The 19,247-nt window shown below is 42.1% G+C and overlaps 1 protein-coding gene and 1 long non-coding RNA gene across 4 annotated transcripts in view; one reads left to right on the top strand and one right to left on the bottom strand.

Annotated features, from left to right (window-relative positions):
* Positions 1-19,247, bottom strand: part of LOC121905512 — a 31,421-nt gene that overhangs the window by 4,404 nt on the left and 7,770 nt on the right. Inside the window, exon 3 of one of the 2 annotated variants that reach the window (XR_006098427.1) lies at positions 1,695-2,016. The exons of the other annotated variant lie outside the window; for it this stretch is intronic. This is a non-coding gene — a long non-coding RNA (uncharacterized LOC121905512). The remainder of the gene's footprint in view (positions 1-1,694; positions 2,017-19,247) is intronic. 2 annotated transcript variants of the gene reach the window in all.
* Positions 3,086-19,247, top strand: part of pitpnc1b (phosphatidylinositol transfer protein cytoplasmic 1b) — a 20,007-nt gene continuing 3,845 nt past the window's right edge. The window contains exons 1-7 of one of the 2 annotated variants that reach the window (XM_042423778.1): positions 3,086-5,108; positions 8,073-8,221; positions 11,459-11,547; positions 11,788-11,795; positions 11,953-12,024; positions 13,174-13,266; positions 18,922-19,077. In XM_042423778.1, coding sequence (XP_042279712.1) covers positions 5,061-5,108; positions 8,073-8,221; positions 11,459-11,547; positions 11,788-11,795; positions 11,953-12,024; positions 13,174-13,266; positions 18,922-19,077 — 615 coding nt within the window. In that variant the 5' untranslated portion in view covers positions 3,086-5,060. Of the gene's footprint in view, positions 5,109-8,072; positions 11,326-11,458; positions 11,548-11,787; positions 11,796-11,952; positions 12,025-13,173; positions 13,267-18,921; positions 19,078-19,247 lie in introns of those variants that run through there. The other variant, XM_042423779.1, reaches the window with a different exon arrangement.

A 19,247-nucleotide genomic window follows, 5' to 3' on the forward strand; every position in this document is an offset into this window, starting at 1 on the left:
AAGCCTCTATCTCACGCAGACACTGAACGCAGCCTTAATCCATTCCTCTGCCCTTCCCTTTCCACACATACTTGTCTCCAAACCCCCTCCACTCCATTCCTGGAATAAATTATTTCATTTCTTTTTGGTCCGCAGCATTTTTATTTGTCTCTGTGGCGCGCCTCAACTTCTGTCCCTGTGGAGAGCCCTGATGAATGTGTTGGGCTCACACCCTCTGATCATCCCTGCTCTGAACGCCTTTAGATACACACTGGCTTCTGGCTGCCTCCAATGCACATAAGGACTCTCTCTTTCCTTCACCCTCCTCTCTCTCTCTCTCTCTCTCTCTCGCTCTCTCTCTCTCTCACACACACACACACACACACACACACACACACACACAAATACACAAAGCAATAATGAAAGCTGTAGAATAGATCTGGATTCTTTATCTTTTTCTTCACGCACACAAACTCCATAGAGACAAAAACGCATTTTCACTCTCCTCTGTGGATATGAGCTTGTGCTGCTGCTCCTTGTTCAGATTAATGATGACATTTAAGAACACTGAACAATTTCAAATAACATCAATAGTTTATCCGGGAACATACATACAACAATGTATGGAATTCAGTCTATATTACTGAGCTCATGAATATGTAGAAAAGCTGCAAAATGAATTATTCTTTTTTATAATTGGAAGAGAGAGTCTAAGGACATGATTAACAGAGCAAGAACTCTTTGTGTGTAATATCATGTGTTCATATGGTTGCATGCGTGGGGGGCACTGAACATGTGTGTTTTGAAGGAATTAATGAAGGCAGTTGCGCTTTCTCTTGTGCCAAGTTATCATGTCGGGGTGCTGCGCTGATTGACATGGTCTGGAACGCTGTCTGGGACCCCTAACGATGTTGGATGAGACCTCATCTTCCTCAGTGGCGTGCGCGTGTGTTTCCCAACGCGACATAGCTTGACAACACAAGATTGGGATTCGATAAGGATAAGTGAGCGTACTGTTTCATCCAGGTCACCGGGGGGATTCACTCCTAACACACAGAGATTCACACACACACACACACACACACACACACATATATATAGAGACCACATTCCCCCTAGCAGGAGGTCCTCCAGTGGTATCAATTAAGGAACCGGTCCAATCAGTGTCAGCTAATCTTAGCACCAGCTTGATACCCAACTACAAGGAGATTAAGATTAAGCTTACATTTTAACACAGAGGAGCCAGCCACACAAACATATACACAAAAGACCCCCCACTCACAACACATAAAACACACATTACACATCTCAACACACAGAGATGTTAACACAACAGCCTCGTTTTTGTCTGCTGTGAAGTTGCATCTGGCGGCATTTCTGCTTTGAGATGCTCTGTGAACAGAGGACAATAATGGAATGTGTACTTTTTCTCACTGTTATTTTTCTCTCCTCTTGTCTCCCCCTTTGCTAGGCTAAAGTCTGACCTAAATACTTCAGGTTTTTGATGATTGGACCAAAACAGAGATCACAGGCGTCCAGCGGGCTTGTCGTGATAGTGGAGAAAAGGGAGGGAGGCTGAGGATCCGGACACACTCACAGAAAGATGCTGGTATTACCACATTTCATAACTGTACAACACGGAGCTCATAAACCAGTCAAACCTTATCCCCACAGACCGCTGAATTCATCATCTTAAATCTTACTCAAAGCCTTACCTTTCACCCTGCCGTGAGATGAAAAAGCTGCAATGTATCGGCTCTGTGCCCTCCACCAAGCCACTGCTAATCCCGGCCTGGGCGGGAGGGGTCCATCATTCACACGCTCAGAGGGGACACCAGAGAACTTTTGCCCTTGGCTTGTGACCACACCTTGAGATTGAAGAGCCGGTAATGCAGCGATGGCAGCTGGCCCACCAGTTAATGATGTGCTTTTTCCTTTTTCAGCTTAATACAGATCTGTACTGCTCACCATCATCACTGTTTTGACACATAGCCACATGCACACACACGCACACGCACACACACACACATTGTTTCTCTGCCAAACACACACACGCACATGGACACAATAAGAACAGGAAACATAGAGGTCAAAGAACGATTCAACAGTTTTTTAAGAGCATCCATTCATTTTTCATTTAATGACATGAGGCGATGTGATAGGTGTAATCACCGTGATGAAGTCCCCTCCAATTCCATCAACACCTGCTCCTTTGTACCGCAGGACAGGATATAAGAAAGGGCAGCTCAGACCAGAAGAGTTTTAAAAGTCTTTCTCTTGGGTAGAAGGCTTCCTCAGCTGAATTTTACTCATCAGTGTTAAAAGATTAGCTGTGGAGCTAACCACCAAAGTCATAAAGTTACCTGTTATGATATAATAGTGAGATTTTATTATAGTCATTAATCTTAGTTTTCTAAATTAAATGTTTCCCAAGTAGGCAGGAATATTTTTATTTTACCTGCAAAGTATAAATCATCAGATTAGTGCTGTCTAATGCATCTAAAGGTGCGTAGGAAAATTTCAGTCATTCTGTAAGTAGCCTAATAGGCATGTCTGGCAAAGATCTAAGACCAAAACACTGCATTTTCAATAAAGGTAGTGCTGACGGTGTGTGAGAATTTAAACTTCAATTCATAAATAAAAATAATTTGCAAGTAAAACAACAGACCTGTCAAAATAGTAGTTCTCTGAATTCTACTGTTGCTGTGCCTTGAGCTAAATGCTAACATCTGCATGCTAACATGCTCACTATGATGATGCTAACATACCGTTTTTAAGTAAGTATAATGTTTAGCATCTTTGTTTAGCATGTTAGCATGCTAGTATTTGCTAATTAGCACAAAACCCAAAGTGCAGTGGAGGCTGATGGGAATGACATTAGTTTAGTTTTGCAGGAATGATGGTGACACTACTGTATATGGAAAGTTAAGGGATCACCAAAGTTATTCGAATTCATGTCTTTGGAGAAAATGCACATCTCTCACAAATTTCATGACAATCCACCCTACAGTCAATACATTTCACTCAAAACCACATATCAAGCTCGTGGTGGTGCTAGAGGAAATGTCAGGGGATCACTAAAGTCATTAGGCTTCATCCTCTGGGGTCCATGAATGTCTGTTGTTGTTGAGATATTTCAGTCTGGAAGAAAGTGGTGGACCAACCAATCAACACTGGCATTGCTTAACCACATCACTAGTGCGGCTAAAAACATTAACTTGTCTAAAACTTCTTGTCTTAAACTTGTCACCTCTGTATCACATTTTCAAAGAATACAAAGGATAAATCTTAGACTACAGTAAACGTCCATTTCATCCGATGATCAATCAGGAAACTAATCTTTTGATCAACTTCATAATTGCAGGATCAGTCATCCGAGAGTGCCACCATTTCTCACCATAGTTACCATTAACCCTGTTCCCAAACAACCCGGAAACCACAATTAGATAATCAATTGAAGTAATCAATGACTTGATAAACTGCTGAATACATGTCTAAGTCACCACCAATCATCCTTTAAACTGTGGTGATGCATGTGCTGTCAGAGCTCTGTGTGCATTGAGTCCAGAGAGAATAGAGGCGAAGACAAGCAAAGCACACCTCAGCTCTCTGAAGTGGCTTCCCTTCTTCTAAACACTGATCTGATAAGATAAGAGCAAACCCCACCAGGAATTTGTTTTCACTGCTCTTTCATGGTAGAGCGGATGATAGCGAAGACATGTGGAGAAGAGAGCCACTTTGGCCCCGTCTCAAGACACTAAGAAAAGCAAGTGAATTCCACCAGAGAGGAAGAATCCAGAGCCAGTTATTGGTTTTGGCCCCGTCAGACTGACCCAATGAAGCCAAACATCTGCTTCTCTTATTTGATGGGGAGGCAACAATATGTGCTTGGCAGTCACCGTCAGCGCTCACTCACACAAAGGGAGAATGGCCCGCGACTCAAGGACAGACACGGGCGAGAAATTATGACTGCTTCGATTCCACTACTCATTGACTAAACACAGATTCAATTAAACCCAGCTGAAGGTCACGAGGTAATACAATGTAAGCGAGTCTGGCGCTGTGCTTAATGGAAGTCCTCATGGCTCTGGTAATATTTAATCCAATGGCCCATCCTGACTACCCACGTGTGTCAGGCATTTATATACCATGAGAGCTGTCATAACCTGAGTGTTGGGAAAGAAGTGTCACAGTGGGGAAGGGGCCTGTCTGAGGAATGTGCTTCAAATTCAAAGACTAATGTTAACAACCGTGTTACTTAATGTTGCCAGATATAGAAAGATAATAGTGTTATTGTTGAAAACAGTCTTGGCGACAGAGAAGAAAGAACAGATAGTGATCAAAGAGAAGGAGGGGGTGACACAGGTGAGGAGGTAGTAAAGTACAGTGGGCGGGGAGTGGATACTATGGGAGGGAGAGAAAGGGGGAGGGAGCGGGAGAAAAAAAGAGATAAGGAGGAAACAGGCGAAGGAATTTGCGAGGAACTGAAAGCAGCGGAGGGCGGTTGAGGGGAAAGGGAGGAGCGCTGAGCTGTCAGCAAGGTTACACATGAGAAGTCTGGGGAGGAATTAAAACAAAAGCACAGAGAGGCAGGGACAGAGTAGAACAGGTAGAGTTGGTAAGAAGTAGGTTTCAATCTCACCTCACAGCTAATTACCACTTTCTCACTTTGGTGCAAGGAAGTAAACAGAAAGTAAGAGAGAAAAGCAGAACACACAAACAGAAAGGGCAGCTGAAGGCAGGAGAGGAGAAAGCAGAAGTAACAAGAAAAGGAGGGAGAGAGCGGTTAAAAAAAGTCGTGTCCAGGAGATTAATTGAGGGAGAGAAAAGAAAAAAAGGAGCGGCGAGGGAGAAAAAGTAAGAAAACAGCAGATACTCATTGACAGAGAGGACTGGACTTAACTCCATGGACTACTGACATCAGCAAAACAAGGGAAAGAAGAGCGTCAGAAAAGAGGTCACTGCGGTGCAGCAGCAGTTAGCTTTCCTGAGAGTGTCTACTATGCAACCAAGACAGCTGAGATAGACAGAGTCAAGCACAGAGACTCAGTTCTCAAAGACAAACTCTCTGTAACAGCACCATGTTGATGAAAGAGTACCGTATATGCATGCCACTGACTGTGGATGAGGTAAGTGTGTTTGTCTTTCCCACACTTTTTCTGTCACACACACACACACTGAGTTTTCCCCTCCAACAACTGTAAATTGGAAGACAAGAGGGGTTTATATTTCAAATGTGGAAGTGTTGTTTCAAGTTGTAATCTTGAAAGTGTTAATGTGCTGATAAGAAAACTGCCAACAGAGCACACAGACCTCCTGTAGCTGCTCTGTGGGAGCTTGGCACATTGGGTAGCGAGGTATGTTCAGCACCAACGGACTCGGCCAATCTGACGGAGCCAACGCGAAACACCTGGCCGGCAGCATCATAGCACTGCTGTTGTGTCTAAATTATCTCCCCCATCTGTCTCCCTCTCTGCTTCCCTCGCTCGCTGAAGCGCTCCTCGCTGCACAGAAACTAGTTGGACTGGTTACGGCTTGGCCAGACCTAAATGCAAACAAAGGCATTTGGCCTGCAGGTTTGTAAACAAAGGAGATCCCGCCAGAGGGAAAAGGGGGGAGGAAGAGGGAGTTATGCGCCAAAGTGCCCTTCAAAAGAAATGTCCTCACCACCTCTTATACCGTCCCTCCGCTCCCTCCCCTTCAATTCTACCTGTTACCATAACAATGACAGTGACAAATAGCAGTCCAAAATAGGATTTACTGTATCAGTACAGGGCACACAGAAACTTGAGCTTGCAGCAAATCCTCTTTCGTCTGAATGTAATGCAAGTATAACTGCAGCTTATTTGAGGCAGTGGTATCAAATTGTGACATTTACCTTAGTGCAAGCCATTTACAACATCCTAAACTGCGCTCCACTTTTAAGGGGTGCATTGTTGATTTTCAGGTATGAATTATCCAGTAAGCACTCCTGTAACACAATATAGCTTGGTGATGTTGAAGAATGTTCACTATTGTATTCTACTGTGAGAAAAGCAGACAGGTGGCAGCTGTGGTTTAGGTGGCAGAGTTAATCACCCTTTAATTGTAGGGTTGGTGGTTGTAACTCAGCTTTGATTCATATGTTGAAGTTTCCTTTAGCGAGATACTGAACTCCAAGTTGCCCGTATGAAGGAAAAATGTAAGTCACTTTGAGCAAAAGTGTCTGCCGCGTAAACATAATGCAATATGAAAGTGCTCATCTAAATTACACAATAATGTGCATTATATACTGTATATTTATCTAACTTTTTTGGGGGGGGGGGGGGGGATTAGATAAAAATGCTTGTGGTGGTTATTCTGGGAAAAGGTTTTTGTAAAATCTTGTTTTGCAAAATCTGTCTCATTTTCATTGTCAGTGATCCAATCCAGGGTTACATAACAAACTCAAGTCTTTCCTTTTATTACTTTATCACAAGTTTCTTTTTTTAAAAAGTTGCCTTGAGCATATTTTTTAAATCATAAATTCTTTCATTTTCAGTTGCTGTCACACTGACACTATCTGCAGAGTCGCCGCCCCTCAGTGATGAGCTATATTTACACTTCATGCAGGAATTTATATCAAACTCACTGATTGTAAACCTATCCTCACCAAGACAGTAGGAGGAAAATACATGCCAAATACTGTCAGTGAATGAGTTTCTCTACACATCTGTCATCACAGCTTTTCAGAGTGCGTAGTAGTGATTTAAGGATATATAAGTCTTTCAACTTCCTGCTGAAATTAACTAGAAAAGTGAAAAAGATCCAAAACCTTTGTGTGGGATGGGCTGACTACTTTTAGTCTTAAGACTAACACGCTACTTTTTTTTTTTTACTGTGTAAAAACATCCATCACTGTGATTAATTAAGTTCTATGAATACTCAATAAGTAAATATTGAATGTTGACATTCCACAGTAATTGGAACAAGAAGGAGGAGTGTCACAGTGATTTCGACAGTGTACAGTGAAGGATGACAAACTGATATCTGCCCTCGTCTTTCTCTCTTCCTCCCCATTTTTCTCTGTTTCTCCTTTTAATTAAAATAATACTTTAGTGGCACATCGATATAGGGCGACAAAATGAATTACATTACGGTGGCCACAGCAGAACAGTTTGTGTTTTCAGTATAATTTTATTGCTTTTTCATAATAACTTTATAAACAGAGTTCATCAAGCGATTTGCAATTAAAGCAAACATAATCATGTACACAGAAACAAGTTATGGAGGAATACAAAGAGATACTGTAGATTGCAGCATCAGTGGAAAAAAATAATTACTGTGTAATGCACGTCATTTTAAATTGCTGAAAAGACAACACTGATTCTGTCAGGCTGAGCTCATCCATAGAGCCGGTGCCCAAAGGCATCGTCCTCTTTCGACTCACTAACACAAAATACACCCGACTCATTGGCATCAAGCTCAAACTAGGCCTGCACTAGACAAGAAAGTCCCATCCCCCCTAATTTACACACCATGCATTCACCCTCACTGGCCAAATTAAATTTTGATGTCTGATATGGTCACTTGAGGGAAATCTTTGTACACAGCAAGTGACTATTTAAAAAATGAAGAGCAAATACAAAACTTGTGCCTAAGCAGCACTGAGTAGGCTAAGTGCCTGTCGAGACAAAACCAGACTCAGCAACTGTGGCTGAACCTGCTGCCAGGATATTTTCTGTTGTTGTTTTCTCACCAGCTACTAAGAGCTTCCACTAAGTGGGTGGTGCTTATTATAATTACTTCAATGGAGTGCGCAGTTTATTGATTTGATGTGACCGGATGAACAGACACGTAATACATGTTGCATGTACAAAGTAGACAGAAATAACAATACAAATACCTGCTCAGTTTAAATTTTGCAACACTGTCTTAATGCATGACCATAATCAACAAACACTTTGTGAATGAAACTGACCCTACACTCACTTTGATAGGAGATTGAGGATGATGGAAGATGATTATACTTTCAGCTTCACGTTTTCTCATCACAGTTTTTTTTTTTCTCTCTTTACCCCATCCCCCATCTTCACCACTGTAAACCCCATCCTAAACCTCTCCTCGGGTTCCAGTATAGGATTGGGCAGCTGTACATGATCAGTAAGCACAGCTGTGAACAGAGTGGTGGGGGAGAAGGGGTGGAGGTGGTGAGGAATGAATCAGATATTCATCCCCAGCACGGCCCAGGACAGCTGACCGAGAAGCGAATCTACCTCAGCAGGTAGAGTGCACTCTAATGATTCTGTTGCTGAACTATAATTCTGCCAATTTGAAAACTGAGCTTTATCCTCAGGTTGCCAGTTCTTCTTCAATCTTTGATCTCTTACTTCACTGTAAAGCAGGTTGAAGGTATCACTACTGACAAGCCATAAAAGATAAACAGCACAGTAATAGTCATACTACAGTGGAACCTGCCTACATCCAAAGTCCAAATACCAGAAACATGTTGAGGCCTATACTGTGGGGTTACAGTGGAAATGTTATTGTACTGTAATGAGCTCATTGGCCAGAAAACAGTTCAAGTATTTTTGATTGTGTAAATACAGACTGGGAAAAACACACCCACGTCATCCTGATGGTGGTAATTATAGGATATGTGGGACATTTTTATCCTCTGATATTTATCTTCTATTGTTGAAAATACATCAGTGTATTAAAAGGTATTAAAAGCTATTCACACCGTAACCATATGCACAATAAGCACAAATTATCAGGTACTTTTTGTTAATTGTTAGTCATACATTCAAAATAATGGTAACAATTTATTTTAAATCCCCCTATTTAGCATTTAGAAGCAGTATGTTAACAGGTAATAAATGGTTTATAAATGTTGGGCATCCATAAATGCAGGCTGGTGTATAAATGGATGATGAATGACAATACAATAAAATACAGATGTAATGATATAAAACATGTCTTAAAGGTCCTATATGTTAGAATTATGAAGCAATTTACATGTATTAATTGTTTTTTATTGCCAATGAGTGAACGGGTTGTAAACTCTAAAGATGAGACCTTCCACAACTTTGTTGGTTGGGTCTATCAGCCTTTGGAGAGATTTCTATGTGAAGGACCTGGGCCAGATTTTCTGTGAAAATCCAACGGATGTGACGTTTTTGCGTGCTGCCGAGTGCCTAGCCTCTCTCCAACTAACGTCAACATATGACCAACACCCACCACAATAAAAACAGTGCTATCCGAGTAGAAACACCCTGCAGATATTGGTTCTCCAGCTAATGAGACAGCTAGCTGCCTCCATCAACCACTACGCATTTCACAACAAAACACCTCTGCAATGACAAGTCGCCCACTCCCGAGCACACACACACAACTAAAACAACATTATTTCCTCAACAAAGGAGCAGAAAACAAGCTCCAGAGCGAGAGAAGAACATAACTTAACCCTTTTGTTTTTTCTGTTGGTAGTCCAAAGGTGGTAATAAGCACACATTTCACAACAAAACCACAGCGCGTTGCTCCCCAGGCAAAGCTTGCTGAGCCGACCGGTGTTTAGTAAACACGACTGGTAAAAAATAAGTTGGCGGCTTGTGGGTGGGGTCAGCTTTCTGGCAGAGAGTTAGATGAGAACATCTCATCTAATTTTCTGGTACTGATCTTTCTGGCAGGAAAATATAGGCAAATATAAAGCCACAGCTGGCATCTGGTTAGCTTAGTTTGCATGAAACAGGGCAAAACAGCTAGTCTGGCTCTGTCTAAAGGCTACAAAATACAAAATGCAGCTACTACCGCCTCTCAAGCTCACCAATTAGCATGTCGTATAATATATGTTGAATCTGTACAACAGCAAAAAAAAAAAAAAAAAAGAAAGTGTAAAAATTACAATTTGAGGATTTACGGGGGTTATGACTGTTTGTTAGCTGGGAGCAGTTACCAGGCAACCTGCAGTGACTCTAGGAAGTTATTGCTGCAAGCAAAGAAATTGTCCGGAACGTAAACCCCTTAATGGGCAGATTTTGTAACCTTTGGAAATGAACAGGATACCCTTTTCCCCTTGTTTACATTCTTTATGCTAAGCTAATCTAACCGGCTGCTGGCTTCATATTACCATACAAACTTGAGAGTGATATTGATTTTCTCATCTAACTCTGCAGAAGGTGAATTAGAGTATTTCCCGAAATGTAAAATAATTGCTTTGATGTGCTGTCAATATGTCAAGAACTTCAACTCCAAGTATTTATATTTTTTATAAATACTTCTTCACTTTCCATTACTAAACATCATACCCTTATGCAGTCCATGAGCTGTGGCTGAAAGCTCCTCAAGAAATCTTTTAAGTAGAACTCGTTGGTGGACACTGAGTTAAGATTTTTTTTTTTTTTTGCTAAACTACTGCTTGCACGTTTAAGAATGAACCTTGAAACTCAACAGTTTTAAACCCACCTGTGAATGATTTGTTTATAGACCAGTTATGAATGCTTCAGGAACAAACACAAATACATTAACAAACACTTAAAAATGTATTTATGTCTACTTAAAACTATCTTATTGTGCTTTATAATATACTGCTTATAAACCCTGAATAGGATGGGTTAAAATAAGAAGTGCAGGAATTTGAAGCATGACTGTAATGGCTGTTTTACTGTGGTTAAAGAATTATTTGATATTAACCCCTAAACCAGTGACAGTTCATCAATCTATTAATTGTGATTATGATGAAAAGCCCAGTCTGAAAACAAGCAGAATTTTCTTTTAACTCTAAATTCATTTCCTAACCCTAAACTCACCTCACTCATTACCCTAATGTAACCTCAACACTAATTCTAATCACCACTATAAACCCAAGGCCTAATTCTAAAATAAACTCTTAGAGAAGTAAAGAAATGTTCTCACTGTGGAGGATTTTCCTAATCTCTGTGCTTGTGGGACATTTAGTCCTCATTAGTGAAGAAATGCCAGAACACACACACACATTTGTATTTCTATCTTTGTGAGGACCCTTATTAACATAATGCATTCCCTAGCCCTAACAAATACAAATAAATATCTAACTCCATCCCTCATCTTCAACTGAACCTAAACCTTTTTCTAACCTTTAAAACCAAGTCTTAACCCTTAAACAGCTCTTTGACGGTCCTCACATTCCAAAAATGTCCTCACTCCCGAGGTCTAAATCTCAAACTGGTCCTCACAAAGATAGACATACGAGTTTACACACGCACACTCTTAAGTACAGTGAGTGCAGAACGTATCCCACCTCAATCATGTTCTGACATGTGACCTAGAAGCTACAGTTACAATTCATCACCACAGGTGTAATTGGGAATGAGTCATACAAATGAACGCTGTGGTGAGAGTAGCCTACAGGTAATCTGGCTATAAATGGCACAAAAACCACTTAGAATCTCTCTGTCTCTCTCCATAATCTCTCTCTCGGACTCTCTTACCCACTCTTCCACTCTCTCCGACTGATTCTTATTTCTTCTTGTTTTGGATTCAGTAAACTGCCGTCTTGGGCGAAAGCGTTCATCCCGCGATTCTTCTATGTGACAGAGAAGGCCTGGAACTTCTACCCATACACCATCACAGGTGCTTGTGTGTTTGTGTTTGAGTGTCTTTGTTTGTGTTAAACATCAGGTTACTTTCACCTTAATGCATTATACAAAACTTATTTACTTTTAACAGCTGGTTTTCCTGGTACCATCAAATATTTATCATTGTGTATGCATGTATTCCCCTGTGGTACCATGGAGCTATTGCGTGTTCATGCATGTATGAGTAACTAATGCTGTTTCTCCCTTTCCATATTGAACGTCCCTGGTGCTTCAGAGTACTCAGTAAGTATTCTCACACTTCATTTACTGTACATGAATGCAACAGAGCTCATTCTCATATCTTTCCAGTATCAGATGATCTAATCTGCACTAGCATCCACTCTCTGTGTCTCTACCACTCAACTCTTTTTCCTCATTTTTACCTCTTGTCACCCTGTAGGTATCATTTCTCCCCAAGTTCAGCATCCGTATTGAGACGAGATTTGAGAACAACAACGGCAGTAACGACAATGTAAGTATGAGGGAGAGAGAGCGAGAGGTGAGAAAGATGGAATGATTAGAGGGGCAGGGGGAGAAGACAAAGAGAAGGAGAGAAATCACAATTTTCTCTACAGCGCAAAGAAAATGTTCATCAAATTGATGTGCCCATTACAAGGAAAACAAGCAAAGCACAAAATGCACTATTGGCAGATCTATTAACCAGACATGCAGCGCGGTGAGCACGGCTGCCATGCTGCATTTTGTCCAAGGCCAACACACATAAAAATACACACACAGACATTCACAAGCAATTGCAACTCTGTGTGGTTCTGGTGCTTGCGCTCGGTAATCAAGAAAGTAACAAGACCCAACATGTCAAAAAATGGAGATCTGGGGATCTGCTTGTGGAGAGAAATGTGGTGATTCCTGTTTCATGTCACTGGTTGTTAAATGTTACATAAGTTTATTCCAAACAAACACACATGACCTACACACATGATCATGTAACCTTCAAGGCTTTCTGTTTTTCTATGAATATATACACCACACAGAAGACAGAGCGAGACAATGAGTCTGACGAGAAAACCGTGAGAGCATCATGCCCTGAGCATGTTGTAGAAAGCAACACAATACATCCAGCTAATGCAACACATTCCATGAGAGGGAGCAAGACCTTGGGTAGACACAGACCAGAGAGAGAGCACCACAGGAGCGTAGCGGGCTATTATCTAACACCAGGTTTTTTTTATTTGTTAGTTTTCAGCTGTGAAATGTACAACTTCGGCGGAGCATTAGAACAAATTTTTGACAAGGTCAGATAAAAGTGCGCCCACCACCCACCGCCATCCCTCTCAAGGAAAAGTGTATTCCGCCCTCATAACTCTTCTTTTATCCCTCTCTTTTAATATCCCTTCTACATCCTTGTTTTTTTTTTCATCCTCGCCCGCTCCTCTCTCTGTCTGTTCTCTCCTCTGCTCACTCCAGTGTAAGTTGCTCCAAGGGCCTCAGGGTGGGATATAGAGAGGGGTGTTATGGTGTGTGACCTCAGTTTTCAACACAGTTACTCATCTACTCTCATCCTCTCCTCCACTGAGTGAGTGAATGTATATGTGTTTGAGAGAGTGTGTGAGTGTCTGCTCTCATTATACTGTATGACCTCCCCGCATCTGTTTGAATGCAGGTGTTTGGGGACACACCGACTCCAGCAGAGGATGTGAGTGTACTGGATATCCTGAGTGACCCCATCCCTGAAAAGCACTACAAAGAGTCGGAGGTACATACTGTTCTTATATTAACACACAAACATATACTGTTGTTTACTCTTTTGAATCAAGAAAAAAAAAGTTCTTTAATTACATTGAAGGAATGGTTCGATATTTTGGGAACTATGCTTTAGGAAACTGGGAGACTGTTGTATAAAGGGTTAACCACAGTTAAATGCTGTAGCCAATCAGAATACATGTTCAACAGATATACTGGACAGAAGTTGTGGGGCTTGCTCCTGACGAAGTAAAGTCTTAACAGCAACCTCACTTTCTGCCTTGTTATTATAGATAACTTAACATGGTGTCAGAATAAAGCTTAGAAAAGTTATCTGAAGTCGCCCGAAGGGGGGAGAAGGATGTGCCTCCTTAAGACAGTCAAAAGCCCTCCTGTGTGAAAAATAGAATTATTGAGTAGCTAAATGGGCTGAACAAGCTAGCAGTGTCGAAAAAAATTTGTTGGCCAACCATAAATTAAGAAAAAATAAGTTGGGGAATAACACAGGAAACAGGCTGTGGATAAGTCAGACAAACATAAATGAGCGAATTAACAGAAAACTACGTGAAAGGCAGAAAAGATGAGTGAGCCAGCACAAGCAGCAGCAGCTCCAGTTAGCAGTGTACAACTGACCCCACCAGCAAAGTCTGATTTTAATAATGCAAGTGAATGGTCAAAGTGGATAAGACATTTTGAGCGCTTCAGAATAGCATCAAGCCTGGATAAACAGACACAAGAATATTGAGTAAATACACTGATGTACACTCTAGGGGACAAAGCTGAGAACAAAATGAATGTCTTGCCCTTAAATGATAATCAGGAAAAATCTTATGAAGATGTGAAACAGGCTTTTGAGAAACACTGTGTGAGCAAAAGGAACATTATTGTTGAGTGTGCACGGTTCAACAAGCACAATCAAGAGCCTGGAGAAAGTGCTGAAGCATTTATTACTGCCGTCCATAGTCTAGCTGAACATTGTGCATTTGGAGATCTAAGAGAAGAATTGATCAGAGACAGGATTGTTGTTGGCCTAAGAGATGAAAAACTGTCTGAGTCATTGCAATTAGATCATGAACTCACATTAGTCAAAACTATAGCCAGGGTACATCACAGTGAGGAAATAAAGAAGCAGCAGCCAATACTACGTGGCAGCTTAAATGAGAGGCAGTCAGAGAACTTAGATGCAAGGCAGCAGACCGAGAGAGGCACAAAAGGACAAAAATAGAGCCCACAAGTCAAGCCAGAAAATAAAAACAGAGCCACAGGTTGTGGAAGATGTGGAAATGCAACAAATCACCAGAGGAAGGACTGCCCCGCCAAAGATGCAGAATATCACAAATGCAGATTCTGCAGACCATTGAGCAGAAGGTGTCACGTTTCTTGGAGAGGTGGTCATTCAGATTGACAGTGTTGAACATGAGAGGACAGAAACTCTTGAGTTGAGTGGAGAGACAGCAGAGTTCAAATTAGACACTGGAACTGGAGTTAGTTATTCTGAGCCACCACTAATCTACAGACAAGCATGGGACGCTGCAGCCGCCCAGGATACCCCTGTATGATCCGGGCAGGCAGCTCCTGGACGTAAGAGGATACTTCAAATGAGAACTGGAGTTTGGAAACAAGACAACTGAACAGGACATCTATGTGGTGGTCAAACTGATGAAACCTCTGTTGGGGCTTCTAGTTATTGAGGCCTTGACTCAGGTGGGAGACAACATCAGAAATAGTTACCCCATGGTGTTCAAAGGTTTGGGGAAGCTGAAGGACCCATACAAGATTGAACTGGAGCCAGGGGCCACACTATATGCCCTGTCTGCCCCACGTTGAGTCCCTCTCCCACTGCGGGATAAAGTCAGGGCAGAACTGGAAGGCATGGAAGCAATGGGAGGGATATCTAAGGTCACTCAACCCACTCTGTGGTGTGCCGGCCTAGTGGTTGTGCCCAAAGCAAGATCAAAGGAGAAACTCAGGCTGTCTGTAGACACCCCTGAATAAGTGGGTCAAGAGGGAGAGACATATCCTACCAGCTGTGGATCACACTCTAGCTATGATCTCAGGAGTTAAAGTTTTCACCAAACTGGATGCCACATCAGGATTTTGACAAATTCCACTAACCGAAGACAGCACTCTCCTGACCACCTTCATAACCCCATTTGGTTGCTACTGTTTCAAAAGGCTGCCATTTGGGATCTCCTAAGCTCCAGAACATTTCCAGAGATGGATGATGCAAATGCTGGAGGGCTGCAAAGGAGTGGTATGCCACGCTAATGACATTTTGGTGTATGGCAAAGATCAGGCTGAACATGATACCAGGCTGCAACAGGTACTCAGGAGACTGAGAGATGAAGGGCTAACAAGGACAAACGTGAGTTTGCCAGGAGCATAATTATGTTTCTCAGACACTGCATCACCACTGAGGGAGTCAACCGTGACCCAAGCAAGGTCAAAGCCATTCTGGAAATGCCGGATCCGACCTGTGTTGCCGACATCAGAAGAGTGATGGGCATGGCTGATTACCTGGGCAAGACCTGCCTCATCTGGCATCATTCACACAACCTCTGAAAGATCTTCTGTCTAAGAAAATGGAATGGTATTGGGGAGCATCAAAACGAGAGGCTTTTCAGAGGCTGAAGTCAGAACTCAGCTCATTCGCTGTATACTCATCCAAAGCAGAAATGTGTCACCTGATGCATCGTCCTTTGGTCTTGGCACCGTACTGATCCAGAAACAGCCAGACAGTAGTGACTGTAAGCCAGTTGTGTTCATCTCTTGAGGTTTGTCTGATGCTAAGAAACACTATGCTTAGATTGAGAAGGAGGCATTAGCGGTGACCTGGTCATGCGAGCACCTGCAATCGTACCTGCTTGGTATGATGTTCACAATTGAGATGGATCACAAAGTTCTAGTGCCCCTACTAAGTACAAAGGCGCTGGACAAGCTTCCTCCTCAAATCCTGAGATTCCGACTGAATTTCTCCTATGACATTGTACATGTGCCCTAAGGCTGCTCATCACCGCAGACACACTGTCACAAGCACCAGTGGAGCACATGGTCACTCAGGCAGAAGAAGAGCAGGAGGCAGACATCCAAATCTTTGTGGACCCAGACAGTCTCTCCCAGCTACTGAAGTTAGACTGCAGCAACTTGCAGAGAGGCAGAAAGAAGACACCATCTCCAGTACACTAATCCACAACTGTCTAACTGAGTGGCCTGACAAAGCCCACCTGCCACCTATAGGACCTTACTAGAAGGAGAGACAGAACCTGTCCCTAGCTGTGGATGTTCTCCTGAAATGAAAAAGAATTGCCATCCCCAGCTTGTTAAGAAAAGAAATGCTTGACATCCTCCATCAGGGCCACCAAGGGATAGTCAAGTGCTGAGCCAGGGCCCGCCACTCAGTCTGGTGCCCAGGACTTTCAGGTAATATTAGCCAGAAAGTTGGAAACTTTCCCATATGCACAAAACACAGAACAACACAGAGGGAGGAACCCCTGTTGACAACTTCTATACCTGAGAGACCATGGCAATGTGTGGAGACAGACTTATTCATCTGGGACAAGAACACCTACCTTGTAGTGGTTGAATATTTCTCTCAATATATTGAAGTCGCCCATCTCCATGTTGCATCAGCCAACACAGGCATATCGGCTCTGCAGAACATCTTTGCTCAGCATGGGGTCCCAGAGCTGCTGATGTCAGACAACGGCCCACAGTATGCCTGTACTCTCTTCAAAGACTTTGCCAGAGTGTGTGGATTCACTCACATAATCAGCAGCCAAAGATACCCACAAGCCAATGGAGAGCCTGAGCGAGTTGTGGCCACCATGAAAGGCTTGTGGAAAGAGGGAGGAGTTCATTCTAAAGCTTTACTTGTCATGGAGAGTAGCAGGAAAAGGACCCAAATGCCGGACAGCAAGCAGAGCAAATCTGAAGAAATTTCTTTATTCTGAGATTGTGCAGGCAAAAACAAAAGCTGGCTGATCAAAACAGAATACGGGACAAGCAGATCAAACTGAACAGGACTGAACAGACAGAACAAAGGATCCAACAAAGACTGAACTGAAAACCAGGACTTAAAAACTAACTGAACTAACGAGGAGATGAAGTGCAGGCGGGGAGATGGGCGGAGAAGCTCAGGAGAGGGAAGTGAGGCGACAAAACAGGAGAACAGACAGGGAGTCTTGGCATTGATTCTGCAAGTCTCTGAAACTCTTCTGGAGGGATAAACACCATTCTTCAAACAGATATTCCCTCATTTGGTGTTTTGATGATGGTGGTGGAGAGCGCTGTCTAACACGTCAGTCCAAAATCTCCCATAGGTGTTCAATTGGGTTGGTCGGTTGGGTGACTGTAGGGGTCAAGCATTCAGGTCTGTGCCAGTTTTCCCTTTAATTTGTCACCCGTCTGTATTTTACAAGCTCAGACAGACACTCACGTCCACCCAAGAGACTGAATTTATAAAGGTGCAATGTTGGTGAGAAACATAAGTGTTACATGTGTTGCAAAAAAAAGAAAATGACTTGGTTTCAGTGTAAGTGGTTATGGTTCAAAAGAAATGAATGGGATCATTAATGTGAATAAAAATAAGGCTAAGCATTTTTTCTTGTTGTTAAATGCTAAAAGAAAAGGAGAAAGAAATAGATACTAGTTCAACAGGTATGTGGAAGTTGTAGGGCTTGTTCCTGACAAAGTTAAGTGTTAACAGCAACCTCACTCTCTGCCTTGTTATTATAGATGATGACAGACCAATGCCACTCTCAAGTCTTTGCACAAAGTATAGAGCTAAAGGCAAGGGAAAATTAGCTTTTAGCTTAACTTAGCATGAAGACTGGAAGACGCCTAGCTAGCCTGGCTCAGTCCAGTTCAAAAATACAACTACCAGTATCTTGTTGGTTTAACTTGAATACAAAGAAATACAGAAGTATAAAAGGGAAAGACAAAAGAAAGAGGTAGATAGAGGAAGGAAGTCAATGCAGCTGATCACTGGTTGCAAAGCAGTAGTTACAGCTCATAACTCTCCATAAAGACACAATATGTCTTTTTTTACATTGCAAAGAAGCATATTTCCTAAAATGCTGAATTATTTGTTTAGGAAATATAGAAATAATGTGGACACCAGCACACAAATTATCATACAAAATGCTAAAACACTCTTTTTCTTTTCTTTACTTGCATGTGTTTTTGCTTCTGAAAGAGCATAAATCAGTAATACACCCACACACTTTTCCCAATCTGCACAATCTTCATTCCCTTCCCACTAAGTCTCACACATTTTTACTGCCAGCCAGTCCATAGACCCAAAGGTCAATTCACAGGACTGGTACATGCAGATAAACACACATTGACACAGGTGCAGATACATAAACAAGCGCACATGCATTCACGTACATGCAAAAAAAAACAAAAAAAAAAAACGCAAGCACACCAATCTCATGGATTGCAGTCATCCTTTGGTCATAGATGCATAATGTATGTTATCACACTTTTCTCTTATGAAATGTGTTGAGCAACAATCTGCTTCCACCTCCACACACATACTGTATCATCACACTCACTCTCTCATACACATACATACATATCCATAGCTTCCCTCTGAACATGCCTCAGAGGGCCAAAGTTTCTGCAGACTCAGCAAGTAGCATATAGACCCACTGTTTGCTCTTTGTAGGACCTGAGTTGCTGGCAGTCAAGTAAAACTGGCCGAGGGCCTCTGGAGAAAGGCTGGATAGAGGACCACAGGCCCATTATGTGCTCCTATAAGAGGGTGCAATGCAGCTTCGAGGTCTACGGCTTCCAGACCAGGACTGAAGAGTTCATACACAAAGTGAGACAAAGTTTTCTTTTTCCCTGTGCTGATGTTAAGGGGTTTGGATCAAGATAAGATCTGCAATTAAAGATACAAGCTTTTACAGGTGTAAGACAAAGTGAAAAAATTAAAATTTACATCTAATTGAATTTAATGAAGTGTTCTGCTCAATTTGAGTATTAATTTCT

The sequence above is a fragment of the Thunnus maccoyii genome, chromosome 10 (genome assembly GCF_910596095.1).
Source record: "Thunnus maccoyii chromosome 10, fThuMac1.1, whole genome shotgun sequence".
Classification (NCBI taxonomy): domain Eukaryota; kingdom Metazoa; phylum Chordata; class Actinopteri; order Scombriformes; family Scombridae; genus Thunnus; species Thunnus maccoyii.